Here is an 18,250-nt window from a genome sequence, read left to right as displayed (position 1 = left end):
CAGGGAGGCAGGAGCTCTGATGGCCATGAAGGAGGACAGGCAGTGGCCTTGGAAGCAGTGTCGATTCTGCTTCTGTCCGTGGAGTGGACAGGGCCAGCACTGGGGCTGCAGTCTCACTGCAGCACATCTGCGGCCACTGCGCAGCCACAGTACAGGGTGGGGTGGGGGGTGTTTCTGCTTCTCTGATTGTCTCTAGTTCTGCTCTGGGGGCAATGCTGCGAATGCTGTAAGGCCTGGCTGAGTGAAGGCCTTTATCTCAGGACAGAAGCTCCTGGTCAGGTGGGCCAGGAGGGACGTTACAGCTGAGAGGCCACTCCAAACGGCTGCGCTCTGGATCAGGGAGGGCTGGGATGTGACGGGTGGGGGAGGCCGGCTGGGGTCTCAGGGGGCTCTGGTGCCCAGTGATGGCCCTGTGACCTCTTCTCCAGGGATGACCCGAGACTCTGACAGACTGGGGACTCAGAGAGTCTGGCCAGGGTACCCCAGCTCACGGTCACTCAGGACACTTGGCCCAGACTAGGTGGAGCAGGGCACCTCTCTCCACAGGAAGAAGACAGGATCTCCATTTAACCCTCGACAAGAGGCGGCCCCTAACCAGCCAAGCTCCCAGGTCTCCTGAGAGTTCAAACCTTTGGCAGAGGTCCCTTTGGGTAAAGGACAGCTGGTTTCTGAATCAGTGGAAAAGCTGCTTGAGTTCTTAAAGGCTACGGAGCTAAGAGCTGTGCCGGGCAGACAGCAGGCAGTGCGGGGACACCACGGCTCAGGAAGGCTGCCTTTTTTTTTTCTTCTTTCTTTTTAAAAAAGTGTTTTATGTGCCTTGTGAGGAGAAAGAGTAGTGTTTCCTGTGAACGAAATGTGACAGGTGAGGAAGAGTAGTGTTTCCTGTGACTAAAACAAAGCGGTTAAGATCCTGTCGCCTGCAGCTACGGGAAATCGCTTCCATCATAGACGACAGGTCGGTCAACCGTCAGGTGATAAAATACTTTCTTGGAGACGAACCTGAGAAAACAGAAATGTGAAAGGAAAGTGTTACTCTGAGAACTGAAAGGCCGAGGGCGGAGGCTGCTCGTGGGGCCTCTGGGCTGCGTGGGAGCGCGGGTGAAGGGGCATCGGGACAGGCGCTCTGCGGGCCGGGCCCCACGTGAGGGCAGGTCTCATCCACAGCCCTCACGCCATCTGCGGTCTGGCCGGCAGAGTTCTCTCCCTGTGGAGAGATGGTCAGGGGACCTCGGGCTGTCTCCATGGCCTCTCCAGGACTTAGGGGCGGAAAAGCCCTTTGGTCCCCGGGAGGCATCCGTGGTCCTTCATCCCTCTGCTCTGAAATGGTAGTGGTCATCACTGCACCATGCAAGCAGACAGGGCGGGCGACGGGAAGACAGTGTGGATGCCATTACCATCGGGTCTTGCTGTGAAATGACTCCAGTGGGTCTGAACACTGTAACCTTCTGAGGCAATACTGTCGTCTTCCCCATGATAACGGGGAGCAGGCCTGAGGTTTCAGCCTGTGCTCTGCCGTCAGCATGCCTCACCTCGGGCTCTCTCAATCCTGAGTGAGGAGCAGGGAGGTGGTGACAGTGCTTCCTGTCACGACAAAGGAGGAAACGGCTGGCGAGCCACAGCGGGAAGAGCAGAGCCCATGCCTGACTGACCCCAACCGAGCTTCCTAAGCACTGTGCCGTCCTGCCACCCACGAAGGGCCGCAGCCTGTGCCCGTGAAGGCCTGCTGCTGGGGTGTGCTTATCTCTGAGGTGGATGCTTGGCTGCCCCTGCCCAGCCCCTCCGTGGATGACTGCCCTCGGCCACGGGCCCCGGAGGGTGACAAAGGTTTTCCCTAGAGTGTGCTGCCCAGTCAGTCTGCTAAAAGCCCAGGGGATGGGGCAGGGTGTGCAGATGTGTAGTGTATTCCCTGGAAGGGACTTGGTCAGGGCTGGAAGAGGTGTTGAACATGTAGCCCCAGTTAAAGGGGCTTTTGCTGAGGCCAGAAAACATAAAGAGGGATGGGCCCCCAGTAACCCTAACCTCCCCTCCCCTATCTATGTCTTCCTGAAGGAGGGGCCCCTGGCCCAACCACTGCTGGGCCCCTTCCCTATCTCTTTCCAGCCACCCCTCCAGCTTTTCTCCTCACATTTCCACTTTCCAGACCCCACCTCCTCCCTTCCCCAGACTTAGACTCCCAGCCCTGTGGCTGACTCCGAATCCATCCTTCTTCCTGTGACAGCCTCAGTCCTGCTCATCTCAGACTTCTCCTTCATCCCTCCACTTCATTTACTAAGCTCCTCTGTTGGGCTGGGCAAGAGGAATCTGAACCTTAGAGGTAGGAGAGGAGGGTGGTTAGAGACCCTGGAGCCGGCTGCCTGGCTTCAAATCGAGCTCCACCCCACGTGTGTTGCTTGACGTGGGCACGTCACTCTTCTCCCTCTGGTTCTCACTCCCTTCAGCAGTGATGTGAGAGACAGTTCCAACCATACGCAGGTGCTGTGCTGTCAGGTTTACCTGAGCCAAGACAAGCCGAGCCACCTGGAACATACTTAGCCACTTAGAAGACTGTTCAGGTGGTAACCTGTGCGTTACAAGATCTCTAACAGGAAATAGGAACACCACAGGATAGGGGTCTAAAAATTGTTACTAACTTATTGACAGTTCAAAGATTGGCTTTTAAAGTTCACCTCTGAGCACTGTGAGAACAGGAGGCAGAGTGGTGGTGGTGGTGGTGGTTGGGTTCTCATCCGCAGGCTGGTGAGGGAGGCCTTACCTTGAGAAGGTGTTGTCGAAGATGAGCATGTAGATGCCGGGTGTGCGGACCTTGAGCTGGCCCTGGATGTTCTCCTTGTGGGAATTACAGCGGGTCATGGGAATGAGGACCTAGAAGAAAAACGGACAAAAAAACCCAGGTGTCATGGAGAAGGAGGCCTCATGCATTCTCGGGAAGAGGAAAGGAAAAGAGGGAAAAGGAACAAAAAAAATACCAGTAAATTAAAAATAAAATTATGATGATAGACTTGAATGCAACCTTGTAAACAATCACATGAAATGTCAGTAGTCTAAATGGTTCACTTACAAGTCAGAGCTTCTACGTTTACACGAAACAAGACCTAACCCCCTATGCTGCTGGCAAGAAGTGCAATTGAAATGTAAAGAGGCAAAGAGATTAAAAGGATGGGAAAAGAGGTACTATGTGAGCACTTGGAAGCAGGAGCGGCATCCACTTCCTAAACAAGAGGCCTCCGGAAACTATGACTTTTGATAAATGTCGATAGTTGTAGAGGGGCTTCAGGACTTTTGTCATAGGGTCGCTATGAGTCGTGCTGGACTCAAGGCAATCATCAACAACAACAACAACAACATGTGAGCACTAGCAAACAGAAAGCTGGACTTCCAGTATCCACTGGAGACAAATGGACTTTAGACTTCATAATGAAGGCATCGATCATCAATAAGAAATCTACATATTTTCCCCTAATGACAGTTTCATAGTACATGAAGTGACAAGTGATTGCACAAAGAAACAGGAAAATTCATAATTACAGTTGGCAATTTCAATACGCTCCACTCCATATCATGCTTGGGGGGGGTGGAGGGACAGCGCAGGAGGGGAAGGCCCTCTGTGAGGTGGATTATTCAGTGACTGGGGTAATGGGGATGGGTGTATTGGAGACAGTGCGACTGGCACAGGAAAGGGCAGAGTTTAGGGCTGTTGTACATAGGGTCACTATGAGTTGCAGGTGACTTGACGGCACATAACAACAACAACACCCACTCCATAACTTATGGGTCAAGTAGATGGGAAATCAATGAAGTCTAAAAGACTTAGAGAACAACCATCAGCTAACTTGACCCAGACATTTATAGAATACTCCACCCCAGGCCAGCAGAGCATAAGTTCACACTCACTCGGAACAGCCCCCTACTAAGATCACAGGCTTTTAAAAAGAAAACAAATAAAAGCTTCAACATATTCAAAAGGCTCTGAGTTACACAAAATACATTTCTCTGACCATGATGAAATTAAATCAGTAACAGATTGTTGGTAAATCCCAAATTCTTTTAAAAGCTAAGTAACGTACTTTGGAATAACCCTTGATAGTGCAAATAGTTCATGCTCTCAACAGCTCATCAAAAGGCTGGGACGTGTGAATGCACACAGAGGCATCTCAAGGAGCTCTGGTGGCGTGACACATAATGTGTTGGCCTGTTAATCAAAAGGTCAGTGGTTCAGATCCACCAGACACACTGAGGAAGAAATAGGAGGCAGTTCCCTTCAATGAAGGTTTACGGCCTCAGAGACCAGGGGAGAGTGGCTGAGTTGGTATCAGCTCACCGGCACCTAGTTTTGTTTGCTTTAAGAGACACTTTGGAAGGCGGCCAGATGACAGAAAAAGAGAACCCCACCACTGGAAGCCCATGAAGACGGCTTTACTGTGACACAGATTGGAGTCGCTGTGAGTTGGCGGTGATGCCGCAGAAACTGGTAGAAATAGCCTTTGGGTCAAAGAGAAGTCACGAGGAAAGCCACGTGGGGGAGAGAGAATGGCTGGGTCCCTGGCCCGACCGTCCACTCATCTGGCATGAGAAGGAAGGAGCAGAATGACCCAAGACAATGCCTGCAGGAGGAGGAGATGGGGGCAAAGCAGCACACAGAACCTTACTGAGAACCCACTGCTTGCATTCCGTGGCAGGCACCTCTGCGGGTTCTCTCCTGAAGGACTAAGAATCCCAGGAAAGAGGTAACTGGCAGCTCCCCCACCGCTGAGGAAAGTCTGATAGGAGATGGGGGCTGCCTTCCCGCTGTCCCCTCAGCCCACACACTTCTCGTCTGACAGATGTCCCCTCTCCCTCTCCAAGCGCCTTCTCCTTGGTCTGACTGGCCCTTCACTATTAGGCCCAGGAGTGTCCTCCTATAGGGACCTTCCTCTGGCCACCATCTCCTAGCTGGGCTGGGTGCACCCCCCGGGCACACCCCTAAACCCATCCACTATCATGTCACGCACCACCCACATCTATCTGCTGCTGGGGCCTCTCGCTGCATTGTGAGGAGGCAGGAGAATCTCAACACATCCCTCCACGACTGTGAAACCCACGTGCTCCTGTCTGCATCCTGTCAATTCTTGCTGGGCTCAGGCATGTCAGGAGAACACACAGAAGGTCCCAGAGAACATGCTGGTGACACACGTCTCCAAACAGGCTCCCCAGGCTCATGTTTCGGAGGCTCCAGGCAGAACTACAACAGCACCCCCACTTCCCATTCGACCCAGCGGTTACGGCTGGGGACAGTGAAGGGTGAAGATAATGCTGGTCTCACTCACTCTGTGTCTGGGTTCCTTCTGCCCCCTGGTGTCCACCGCGAGGAATGACAGAGGTGGTAGTGGAACCTCCAGAGGTTACTGTTATGTGTGGCCAGGACCACGGAGGAGCCCACGACTGGTTTTCAGAGGCAGTAAATCGCATGGGAGGAGACTATCAACCTTGCTCCTTCAATAATTTCTAGAAGGCCACCAAAAATTAGGAAGGTTCTCCCGCGTCTCCAAGCTCCTGGCTGAAACTACAGCGTCTCCCAGGGCCATGAGGATTCGGCTGAGAGAGAGAAATAGAGCAAGAAAGGTGCGGGACCCAGTTGTAAGTGGGCCCCTGGGATGGCAAAGGCCTGCACCTCTCCTCCAGGTTTTTACCGGTCTGGGAAGATGCAGGCATTTGGTAAGTCTTGGGGAAAATAAGGGGGGAAAGCTAAACACCTGCAGGGAGCGCTCGGCAGCACAGGTGACGGTGAGGGACAGCAGACAAGCACACTGGGTCAGGAGCTACTAAACGAACCGAATGACCCCAGGCATTGACTCTGAATCTCAGTGACCTCAGCTGTAAAGTGGGACTATGACCTGGAGTCAGGAGGTGTCCAGGATGAGTCGGGATTTACCCACAGATGGGCCAACACTACATGGTGGAGCCTTGGACCACGAGCCATCGGCCCTCCTGAGCGAAGACCTGGAACCTTTCAGAAATGAAGGGCTTCAAACTTGGGTAGGAAAGGCCTTTCGTGAAAAAGAACACAAGACTCTGATAAATGAGGCCAAGGGAAGAGAACAGGAATTACACTGTACATGGGGGCCCCTGGAGCACATTACACTGAGTGAAATATCTCAGTCACAAAAGGACAAACCTTGCATAGCACCACTGTTATAAAGCAAGGCAGACATTGGGTTTGGGAGGAGAATAGGATAGATGTGGATAGAGATGACCACTGCACTGAAATACATGAAAGAAAGAACTGTCTAAAATGAAGGCATTACAAGTACGACAATAGCCCAGAATAAGAGACCTATCATTGTAAAAAGGGCTGTGTGTGTGTGTGTGTGTGTGTGTGTGTGTGTGTGTGTGTGGTGTGTGTGTGTGTGGGGGGGTGTGTGTGTGTGTGGTAATTGTACAACAGTGAATGAGTATTTTAAAAGAGAGTGAATGGGAAGGGGGAAGGGAGGGCGAGTAGGTAAAATGTGCAAAAATAAACGAATGAAAACGTAACTTCTCTGTAAATGTTCGTTAAAAATCACAATTGAAATAAAATTCTATTTAAAAAATAGTGAGTTTGAAGAAGGGAGAAACCACAGAGCGATTTCTACAGTGATCAAATACTGAGAAGGCAGGGACGGCAGGAGAGGAACCCCAAACGTGAATACATTCCTGCCCAGAACAGCAGAACTGGGGACCAGGTCTGCGGTCGTCAGAGAACAGCTGTGTGGCCGCACTATACTCCTAGCCGGTCTTCGGCCTGTACCTTCCTCATCCCAGGGGCCTGGTGGACTGAATGCAGAGGGACCAATAGAGAAAACAGCAACAGACCTCACACAAGCTTTAGTCCATGACTTCGCATTGCTTTGACATCAAAATCCTTATGGTGGTTTGAATCATTTGTATAAGCTGGAGATTTCTGCACCTACATTAACCATTTACAAGATTCGCATTTCTGACCCTCTCTGACCATTCTGTCCACTCAAGATGAACTGAATGAGCTCATGTTCCCTCTCCCTTAACTACCTGTCGCCTTCTCCCCACAGAGACTTGGGCATGGGATTCAGAGCCCAGGCAGAGTCTCCGTTTTCCGCACCCCATACTGAATCCATGGAGTTTTAGTCTATGTGTGTTCTGGCTTCCACGCCATCCTTTCTCCTGTGACTTCCATCCCCTTGATCTAAACCTTGGTCTTAACCTTGGCTGTGTTTTGGCCTCGGGTGGGGATATCTGGGTCCCAGCCCTGGAGAGTCAGCTGTAGGGCTCTGGAGAGTGTTTCAAAGTTCCCCAGGGGTTTCTAACGTGCGGCCAAAGCCGAGAATTACAGTCCAGGCCACTGTCAATGTCCTGTGTCTAAAATGCCTTCAGAGTCCGTGACTTAATCATCTGCCAAGGTTTCAAGCTCAAGCACTCTGGAAGTGAGATGCTGAATATCCCATCTAATGCTATCTGATTACCACTGGGCACAGAGATGTCACCATCAGGAAGGTAAGCCAGGCCTGTGCACAGCTGTTCGAAATGACTCTTAAACGGAGGCCCACAGCTAGGTCTCACCTATGATCATCACACAGTCACACGGAACCTGTCTGCCAGAGAGACCTTTAGACACGTGAGGACAGCTCTCCTGAGCCTCCAGTCCTTTTCCTTCCTCAAGTGGACAAACCCAAGCACTTCATCCACTCCGTGGGACAGGGCTCAGTGGCCTTTTCACCCTGGTTCCTCGCCTCTATGGAGCAGGAACCTAGGACTGACCTTCACGCTCCTGGTAAGGCCTGTCCAGCAAAGTGCAGGGAAAGCTAAGACTTCAACTCAAGGAAAAGTCCGCCCAGGCAACCTGGAGTTGAGTAAGGGAGCGAGAGAGTTAGGCACCTGCAGGCAGGGGGCCCTGGCCTTACCTTACACTGATCCAGGGGTGTGTCCTCTGCCTCCTGGAAGACCACGCTGAAGGAGATGCTCTTGGGGTCTGAGGAGAAGACCCAGCTGATGGTGAGGCCGACCTCGGCCACCGTGATGGGGATCAGGCTGTAGGTACTGGACCTCACAAACAGCTCCCTGCTGCCCTCTCCAAAACCGATGATCTCTTCCACGGTGAGTGGCAGCTTTATCCTGCAACAGAAAATGCAGGGACGGGCCTGGTTAGAAGAACAAATTGCTTGTCTGGGTCTACTGGCTAGAAGCTCAGAGGTGGCCGGAAACCCCTGCAGGCCAAACCCTGGGGAAGAGGCTTAATCAGGGGAGGAAAATGATGTGCACGCACTTTTTGAGAATATACCATCTGCTAGCTTGTCTACTGAACCAGCTGTAAAACTGTTTCTAACTTATGTTGACCCCATGTGTCCAATAAAATGTGCTCCATAGGATTTTTGAAAATTTATTTTATTATTTTTTGTGTGTGTACCGTCAAATCGGATCTGACTGGTACAGGAGGAGAATGTCCCTCCTTCTCCAACAGAACATCTGGTGGATTCGAACCGTGTATCTCTGGGATTGCAGTACAGCTTCTTGCTACTGGGCCACCAGAGCTCCCCAGGATTATTTTGAAAAAGAAATAAATAAAAAAGAAAAAGCAACTTCTTTATTTTCTGGTACGTATTTTCTTTCTTTGTATAGAGATCTACTTTTTCTGCATCATGTGAAAGGTATTCTTTTTTTTTTCTTTTTAATTTATTTTAATGAAAGTTTACAGAGATTTTTGGATTTCCATTCATTGCTCCATAGGATTTTCAATGGTAAACTGTTAAAAAGTAAATCACCAGGCTTTTCTTCTGAGGCAATTCTGAATGGACTTGGACCTCTGACCTTTAACAGTGAGTGAGCATGCTGTCTGCACCACCCAGAGATTTCCGGTTTGTCTCCTATGAGTGTTATGACTGATGTTGTCGTTAGGTACCATCCAGTAGAGTATGACCCATGGAGACCCTCTGAACAACAGATCTGATCCCTGTCCCATGCTGTGCCACCCACATGCTTCCCGACACACTAGAGCCATTGTGTGAGTCACCATGTCCATCCACCTGGTTGAGGGTCTTCTCTCCTGAGCCAAACCTCTGCCTTTGCGAGCATCATGTCCCCTTCCAAGCAGCAGCCCCTTCCTAGCAACATGCTTGAAGTGCGTGAGGTGAAACTTTATCATTTTTGCCTCCAAAGAGCACTCTGGCTGCACCCTCTTCAAGACATATCTCTTTGTTCCGTTGGCCACTCATGGGATATTCAGCATTCTTCTCCACCACAGCTCAAAGGCATCAATTCTTCTTCTGTCTCCCTATTCATTGTCCAGCTCTCAGATGCATTAGTAGGTGACTGGAAAGATCATGGCTTGAATCAGACGCACCTTAGTCTTCAAACTGACCTCATTAATCCTCAATAATCTGAGGAGGTCCCTAACTGCAGATCTTCCCAGTGCAACACATCTGATTTCCTGACTGCTAGTACCAAGGGTGGTAGCTGTGCATCCAAGTCAGATGAAGCTGTTGGTTTCAATCTCCTCTCCATCCACCATGATGTTGCCTATCAGTCCAGTTGTTAAGAATCCTCATTTTGATGCTGAGATGCTGGGCACAGGGGAAACAGAAGTAAAACGTACAAAGGACAATCTTTGCTCTTGTGGGACTCCCTAGGCCCCTGGCCCCCAGCTGCTCGAAGCCCCTCAGGGACAGGGAGCAAGCGGGGAGGCCTCAGCTTTCTGAGGTTCTTCAGAAGCTGCCTTGCTGCTCAGCCTCTGGCGTTCTCTGCTGCCAGTCTCCTGCCTCCACTTCTGACCTAGTCAGCGCCAGCAGAAGGCCGAGTTCCATCTTTAGGAACCTCCAACCCTTCTCTAGTGGAAACTTGGGGCCACTGCAAGATTCCAAGTGGGCATCCTGCTCTTTGCTTAGATGTGACACTCCTGAACTCTTCATCCTGAAGCAGAAGTGACTCTCCTGAACTCTTCATCCTGAAGCGAAGTGACTCTCCTGAACTCCTCATCCTGAAGAGGAGGCAGGGGGGGTCCTACTGGTTTGGGGGTGGGGTGGGTGCAGCTTGTCGAGGCTGTGCCTCTGGTTCTGACTCATGAGGCAGACATGAGAAGTGTCCCAGAAAAGCATTCCTATCCACTCAAAGCACAATAAAAAAATTATTTTTTAAAAAAGGGAATATTTGTGACCGTTCAGTGAAGCCTTCCTTTTCACGTTTCGGTCTTTGAGAACCTTGTCAGATCATTCCAAACGTGTAGCAGTCAAGAATTTTCCTGCCTTGGGGACTCTCTGCAGGATCCACCCAGAGATCCTCCCCAAAGATAGGAAATCTTTGCAGTGTGGAGCCAGGGGCACTCGGTTCTGGCCCCTGCCTCTCATTTCTCCGTGTACAAAACAGAGGTGCACCTGCCTCATGATGGGGAAACTCCCTGAGAAGTGCAATGGATGGGCGTGGGGAGGGAATCAGACTCTGCCCATTGAAGGCTCCTCTGAGGCTCAGTGGCTCCCCCTTCTGCCAGGTGCAGAGGTGGCCAGTTAGGCTGAGCAGCCACTTAGCATCGGTGTGGCCTTGGGCCAGTAAGCCCTCTTCCAGCCTCATTTTCTCAGGTGGTTTTCTTGAAGGTGGCTTCAAGTTCAAGGCAGTGCAAGAGAGGCAGACCCTCAATGACATCACCTTCTAATACACTATATAATTCATTTACTTACATCTATTTATTTTGACCGTCAGCCCCTGATGGAATACAAGCTCCTTGAGGGCTGAGATCCTGGTCTGCTTTTTTCACTGATGTACTCTGAACACTTAGAACACTGCCTAGCACATAGTAGGCACTGAACTGTGAAGGATCAAGGATCTGTGAAGGAATCAATCTATTCAGTGACTATTATGTAGCCACTGGACACAACACTAGAGAAAAACGGTTAATGAAATGAGACAATATTCACGCTATAAAAGAGCTACATAAAAGAGCTCTGGTGGCCTAGTTAGGAATAGCGTTGCCAACCCAAAGGCAGGCAGTTCGAGCCCACTAGCTGCTCTGTAAGAGAAAGGTGAATGATCTTATTTCCTTCTGTTTATAGGTCCTGAAAAACGGCTAGAGGGTCAGCTCTCAGTCAGTTCTGAGCCAACAGCATACAACTACATAGTCTGGGCATGTTGCTAGATGTGGCCATTCCTTGGAGAGGGACATCATGCTTGAAAGGGCAGAGGGACGGCAGAGGAGAGGAGGAGCCTCAACCAGGTGGGCTGGCACGGTGACTGCAGCCGTGGGGTAGAGAGGGTCAGAGACGGTGAGGGCTGCACAGGACAGGGGTCAGACCTGCCGTTCACGGGACGGCTACGAGTCATCCTCAATGTGGCAGGACCCAGCAACAACAACAACAGCAACAACAACAACATAGTTTCTGAAATTTATAAGAATATTTATATTTAAAAATATACACGCATAAGGAAGGTTATACATCAGAGAGGTTTGCTTATCCCTAATTACCTAGCCTTCAAAAATGACTGTTCTTAGAATAAGGAAATAAATATAACAGAGCTGTTTTCAAGAAAGTACTGGGAATGGGGAGAGGGAGGGTCTCTGTGGTTGAAACTGCATGACTGCATTGTCCGAGCATGGTCCACTGTAAAAGGTGACATATACTGTATGGCAATTTTATCTTAAAAAGAAAAGTAACAGTAGCCTAGTGGCAAGAAACTGCACTGCAATCCCAGAGATATGTGGTTCAAATGCACCAGATGCTCTGCTGGAGAAAGGAGGGACAGTCTCCTCCTGCACCAGTCAGATTCGATTTGATGGTACACACGCCAAAAAAAAGGAAAGTGACCAATGGAACCAAGGGGGCCTCAGGGTCCAGCTCTGGCTTGGGAAAGGCCACTGCCAGCTGGTGCTCCTCTCTCGGGGGTCCAAATGTGGGCGCCCCGCTCAGTCACCTGCCACTCACATCAGCTCTCCAGACTTCAGCAGGCAGATTTCCGTGTCCTGACCCACAGGCATGTCCTCAGCGTCCTCCGGGGTGAGCGAGCTCGATGTGTTATCCCTGAAAGACAAACAGGAACGTCACTATCCAGCCATCAGCACCCACATCCTGAGGTCCAAGGCTTTGTGGTCTTGGAGCCACCCTGACATGCCTGAGGAGTCCTTCAGACATGGAGGCTGTGATGGACTCTTGCACAGAGCCTCATACGCACAGCAGTCTCTGAGGGAAAGGCCACAGAGCCAGGGCCAAGGGGGCAGGAGTGGACAAGGAGAAGGCTGCAGCCACACTCCTCGTCTTCCTGAGAGGTAGGTGGGTGCACAGTGATCATACCCATGCTCAACCCGCTCCTAGGCAGTGCCAGGAGAGCCGCTGCCACCGGAGTAGGTGACGGATACCACCGATTCCTGCCTTTTCAGCTCCAGCTCCCGACTGGAGAAGTGTCCACTAGACCATCTCCAGGAGGTATAAACACAGGTGCCTGGAGCTGATGAGGCAAGAGAGAGTGCGAGGGCCAGGTACACACCGCTTCCCTTCAAAAGACACACTTAGCTGCGCAGAGAACCGAGGACAGGAGCTACCGTGGCAGTGCACTGGGTCATGGCTCCCACAGTACTCTCCACGGAACATCTCCTGGGTGAAGGTGGGGGACACAGCATCTCGTCTCTCCCTTTTAGAAAGTCAGTGTATGTTAAGCATTAAACCCCAAGAAGCCTTGCAGTAAAGAGGCCTATTACATTTCCGTCATTGATGTTAAATAACATCGAGTTGGTCCCATTGCATAGCTCACCCTCCAGTGGGTTTTCAGAATGTAGTAAATCACACAAGGAGGAGATTGTCCATCTTTCTCCCAAGGAACAACTAGTGGATTTGAACCATGTGTCTTTGTGTTGACAGCATAGCTCCTTACCATTAGGCCACAAGAGCTCCCTCTTATACCTTTGTTGTTGTTATGTGCCATCAAGTTACCTGTGACTCATAGCGACCCTATGTACAACAGCCCTAACCCTGCTCTATCTTGTGTTAATCTCACTGTCTCTGACACTCCTACCCCCATTACCCCTGTCACTGAATCAACCCATCTCATAGAGAGTCTTCCTCTCTTGTGCTGTCCCTCCACCCTCCCAAGCCCCCTCCAAGTACTGGTCCCTCCTTGCAACATGTCCAAAGTATGTCAGACGAACTTCAGAATCCTTGACTCCAAGGAGCAGCCTGATTTCACCTCCTCCAAGATGGACTTTTGTTTGTTCTCCTAGCAGCCCTTGGTATATTCAATATTTTTCTCCAGTACCACAGCTCAAAGGCATCAATCTTCTATCATCCTTAGTCACTGTCCAACTCTCTGATGCATAGCAAGTGATTTCAAAGACCATGGGCTGTATTAGGTGCACCTTAGTCTCCAGACCGATGCCATTGCTCTTCAGTACTTTGGCGAGGTCACTGACAGCAGACTTTCCCAATGCAATATGTCTTTTCATTTCCTGGCTGCTGATGTCAAGAGTGTTGACTGTGGAAGGGAGTTCTAGTGGCATAATCCATTCTGAGCTGAGCTAACCTAAAGGCTGTGTGTCTCTACCAGTTTGAGTCCACCAGCGGCTTCTTGGGAGAAGGATGGGCAGTTTCTTCCCACTGTGATTTATCAACTTGGAAACCCTGGAGGGTCAGCTATGAGATGGAACCAATGCAAAAGCACTGAGTCAAGCTGTCCCTATTTTCTATTTGCCCACAGGACATTTTTAACATCTACCGAACTAGTTAGCATCAGAAGATCCTCTAGGAAACAGTGGTGGAAGGCAGTCTCCTCACTTTGCTGATGGAAGTACTGGCGAAAGCAGGAGAGCAGGGGCTGGGCCAGATCACACACCCAGATGCCGGATGCCCAGATTCCATGCTCTTTCCAGCGTCCTAGACTCTCTTAGAGATCTCCAAGGCCAACCAACTCGACTCCCCAAGTCTGCTGAAGAGGAAACCTACATCAAGAACTGGATTTTGCACAATCATTAATACATTCATTGCAAATACCTTAAAAAAACAACAACACAATGACCAGTGGTTTGAAAAAGTAGAGTATCAGTAACCCAATTATAAAATGGACAAAAGATATGGAAAGACCTTTCACAGAGGAAGATATTTGGATGGCCAACAGACACATGAAGAAACGATCAAAATTACTGGCAGTAAGAGAGATGCAAATCAAAACAATAACTTCTCGCTCCAGTAGCAGTGGTAAAGTTTAACAGGCAGCAGGTAATAAATGTTGGAGAAGATGTGGAGAGATAGGAGTTCTTAAACACTGTTGGTGCGATTGTAAAATGGTACAACCACACTGGAAGGCAGTTTGGTGTTTCATAAAAAAGGTGAACATAGCAATTCTGTATGACCCAGCTATTCCACTGTTTGGAATCTACCCCAAGAAAATGAGAAATGAGACACAAACAGAGATTTGTACACCAATGTTCGTAACAGTGTTATTCACAGTCTAAGAACATGGAAACAGGCCTATGTTCACAATTGAATGGATTGAGAAACTGTGGTACATTCACATGATGGATTACTATGCAGCAGGTGGGAACAATGATTTTGAAAATTACTACATGACTTGGGAGGGACTGGAGTGCAATATGCTAAGTGAACTAACTCAGTCCCATAAGGACAAATACTGTATGAGACCATTGTATAAATAGAAAGTAAGTTGCAAAACGGGTATGGGATTCAAGTGGGGAGGGGTGACAGCAGAGGGGCGAGGATGAGGGGGGTTAATCACACTGTTGCACAATTTGATGGGTAGAGGGAGGGATGGATAAAGGAAATGGGAAAGATCTAGTGTGAAAAACAGTGTGTACATGCACGCCTATGTTTATTTATTTTTTTTTTAATTTTTTTATTTTTATTTTGTGTGCGTGTACCGTCAAATCAGATCTGACTGGTACAGGAGGATATTACGCCTCCTTCTCCGGCAGAGCATCTGGTGGATTCGAACCGTGTTCCTCTGGGAGTGCAGTGCAGCTTCTTGCCACTAGGCCACCAGAGCTCCCCAACGCCTATGTTTATTGCTGCATTGTTCGCAATAGCAAAGAGTCGGAAGCAACCTAAGTGCCCATTATCAAACAAATGGATAGAGAAGCTGTGGTATATTCACACAATGGAATACTATGCTGCACTGAAAAACAAGGAACTCATGAAATACTATATAAAATGGATGACTCTGGAGGACATTATGCTGAGTGAAATATCTCAGTCAAAGGGACAAATATTACATAATGCCACTGACATGGGGGTTGGGAGGAAACTAAAAAAAAAAAAAGGGATAAATAATGTACATGGCACTGAAACAGATGAGGGAAAGAACTGTTTAAAAGGAATATGTTGTTGTTGTTGTTGTGTGTCACTGAGTCGCTTGCAACTCATAGTGACTCTATGTACAACAGCCCTAAACCCTGCTCTGTCCTGTGCCAATCTCACTGCCTCTGACACACCCATCCCGATTACCCCAGTCACTGAATCAATCCACCTCATAGAGGGTCTTCCCCTCTGGCACCATCCCTCCACCCTCCCAAGCATGACGTCCCTCTCTAAGGACCTGTCGTCCCTCCTTACAACATGTCCAAAGTATGTCAGATGATGGCAAAGTAGAGAATCAGCGAAAGGAAGAGCCTCACCAAGATGGACTGACTGGCGATCAAGAGCCCAGAGCCAGGCCGGCTTCACGCTGCTGCCTGGAGGGCAGCTGTGGGTTCAAGAACAAAAGAAAGGGACCGGGCTTGAAGTGGGGTCTTTGCAGATACAAGTAGTTACAATGAGGTTATAATGGAGGATAGAATAATATGACTCTTGTCCTTGTTTATAAAAAACAAAACAAAAACACCACAGAAGGAAGAAGACAGGGAAACACTGGAGTGACGCAGCTGTAAACAAGGAACATCCAGGACTGGGAACAACCACCATCAGAAGCCGGAAGAGGCAAAGAAGGAGTCTACTCTGGAGACACGGTGTGGTCGGCTGTCTTCTTGATTTTCAGCTTCTGGCCTCAACAACACTGAGTTTGCTTTTTTTAAAAAAAGAGTAACTATTAGAGAATGTCAAGGTTTGAGAATGACAGGGAACGACATCAAGGCCACTAGAGGGCACTCAATCTCCTATTAGAAATAAAATCTTTCCCCCAAATCAAACCAAGAAAAGCAGTCGAGATGGAAATTTTTCTTTTCACTCCTGGGGACGTCATGTATGAGAACAGAACTTTGCTCCACAAGGTTTTCAATGGATGATTTTAAGGAACCAGAACCACACCAAGGTGTTGAGTAGACTTGAACCTTCAACCTTTCCATCAGCAGTCATGACTGTTAACCACCGCACCATCCAGTGACTCCATCTCTTCAACCATTTCTTTTAGTTGCTGTTGAGGTAATTCTCTCAGAAACAATGAGACTCATGGCCTGCAACTGACCTTCCTTCTCCGCCTGCCCTAGCCACTGTGGCCTCGCGTGGCTCCTGGAAGGCCAGGGCCACCCTTTCCGGCTGGGTTTCTGCCCAGAGCCTGTGGTCGGGTCAGCTTTCTTGGAGCACACACAGTCCACCAACTTGCTCACACGCCTCCAGGATGGTCACTCTCGAGGAACCTGCCACGCATACAGGCTGGGCTTCATTGACATCTGGTGTCAGCCTCTGGAAGGGTGCTGGTGTTTTTCTGTTTGAAATATCCCAGGAGAACATAACCAAGGTTCCACTTCAGAATCAATTAAGAAGAAAATGATCAAAGATGAGATGGAAGCTGAGACAGTCCCTGCCTCTCCTTCCCAATCTCCGCTGTGCTTACGCCCACTGTTGGAATCGCAGGGCCAGTCCATTCCGCGGAGGGTCTTTGTTGGGGACTCTATCTTTCCAAGCACTGGCTCCTCTTCACGACATGCCCAGAACACGTGAGATGCCGTCTCACCACCATTGCCTCTGAGGAGCACCCGGGTTGCACACCCTCAGGTCAGTTGTCCTTTTGGCAGTCCGCGGTCTGGTCAGTATTCTCACAGCGCAGTTACTCTGGGAATGATTTTGGCACTTTCTTAAACACTGCTTCTCATACAACCTGACCATTCAGCTAAGTATTTACCCAAGGGAACTGAAACGCGCGTGCACGGAATGCTCTTGTAACTCTAAGAACTTAAACTTGGAAACAACCCCAATATCTGTCAACAAGATATAGATAAAATATCCACAAACAGAATAGGGGACAACCTACTAATACCCACAATATCACCGATGAATCTCAAACTAATCATGTTGAGAGAAAGAAGCAAAGTGAAAGAGGATGTACAATATTATTTCCATTTATATAAAATTCTAGAAAAAAAAATCGAAACTATAGGACCACAAGTAAATCGGTATTTGCCTAGGAGGTGGTAAGAGGAGCATAGGGAAACTTTTGGGGTGATAAATATGTCTACTATATTGTGCAATGCAATGTCAAGTGTGTGTATAAATATCTGTTATGTGCTGTCGAGTCGCCTGCGACTCACAGCGACCCTATGTACAACAGCTCTGAACCCTGCTCTATCCTGTGCCAACCTTACTGTCTCTGACACACTTACTCCCATTACCCCAGTCACTGAATCAATCCATCTCATAAAGGAGCTTCCTCTCCTGCGCTGTCCCTCCACCATCCCAAGCATGACGTCTGTCTCCAAGGACTGGTTCCTCCTTGCAACACGTCTGTCTGTCTATCAATCTATCTATCTATCTATCAAAACACACACACACATATACATACATATCTTACATATACTTGAGAGTGGCATCCACTTCCTAAACAACATGCCTCTGGAAACCATATGAACTTTGGTAAATGTTGATAGTTATAGAAAGACTTCAGGCCTTTTGTTCATAGGGTCGGTATGAGTCATAGTCGATGGCAATCAACAGCAACAACAACAACAATACACACACATACACACACTTCTATTCTCCACTTTAATTATTTGCAGCTCATCCTAAGTTGACTGCACTGCAATAAAGCTACTAATGTTTTTAAAACAAGATCTACTGTTTCCGGTTCTCTTCATTCTTCAGATTCACATGTGGCTGAGAAAGACGAAAGCAGCCAGGGCTCCTCTTCCTGGTCTCCTCTTGGTCAACTGTCTCTTAGACGTGCCTTGGATGGGTCTTGGGTTGTTATTCTGTCACTAAGGAATCAGTATGATCTCGTTTTCTTAAAGATTGGGTGAGAGAGTTAGCCAGCTAGCTAAAATCCTGGCCCCTTATCGGGGATCCATCCCCGATATGTCAGGAGAATTCCGCCAAAAGGAGGCACCAGGTTGAAATGAAGATGCGGAGAG

The 18,250-nt window shown here is 49.0% G+C and overlaps 1 protein-coding gene across 1 annotated transcript in view; it reads right to left on the bottom strand.

Annotated features, from left to right (window-relative positions):
• Positions 1–923: 923 nt before the first annotated feature.
• FYCO1 (FYVE and coiled-coil domain containing 1) overlaps positions 924–18,250 on the bottom strand; it is a 72,278-nt gene continuing 54,951 nt past the window's right edge. The window contains exons 14-17 of the mRNA XM_006893047.1: positions 11,895–11,990; positions 7,893–8,103; positions 2,753–2,862; positions 924–999 (exon numbers count right to left, since the gene is read on the bottom strand). Coding sequence (XP_006893109.1) covers positions 924–999; positions 2,753–2,862; positions 7,893–8,103; positions 11,895–11,990 — 493 coding nt within the window. The remainder of the gene's footprint in view (positions 1,000–2,752; positions 2,863–7,892; positions 8,104–11,894; positions 11,991–18,250) is intronic.

This window comes from Elephantulus edwardii, unplaced genomic scaffold (assembly GCF_000299155.1).
Source record: "Elephantulus edwardii isolate Elephantulus edwardi_28Jun2011 unplaced genomic scaffold, EleEdw1.0 scaffold00121, whole genome shotgun sequence".
In the NCBI taxonomy this organism is placed as follows: domain Eukaryota; kingdom Metazoa; phylum Chordata; class Mammalia; order Macroscelidea; family Macroscelididae; genus Elephantulus; species Elephantulus edwardii.
This window is presented reverse-complemented; position numbering and strand designations above follow the sequence as displayed.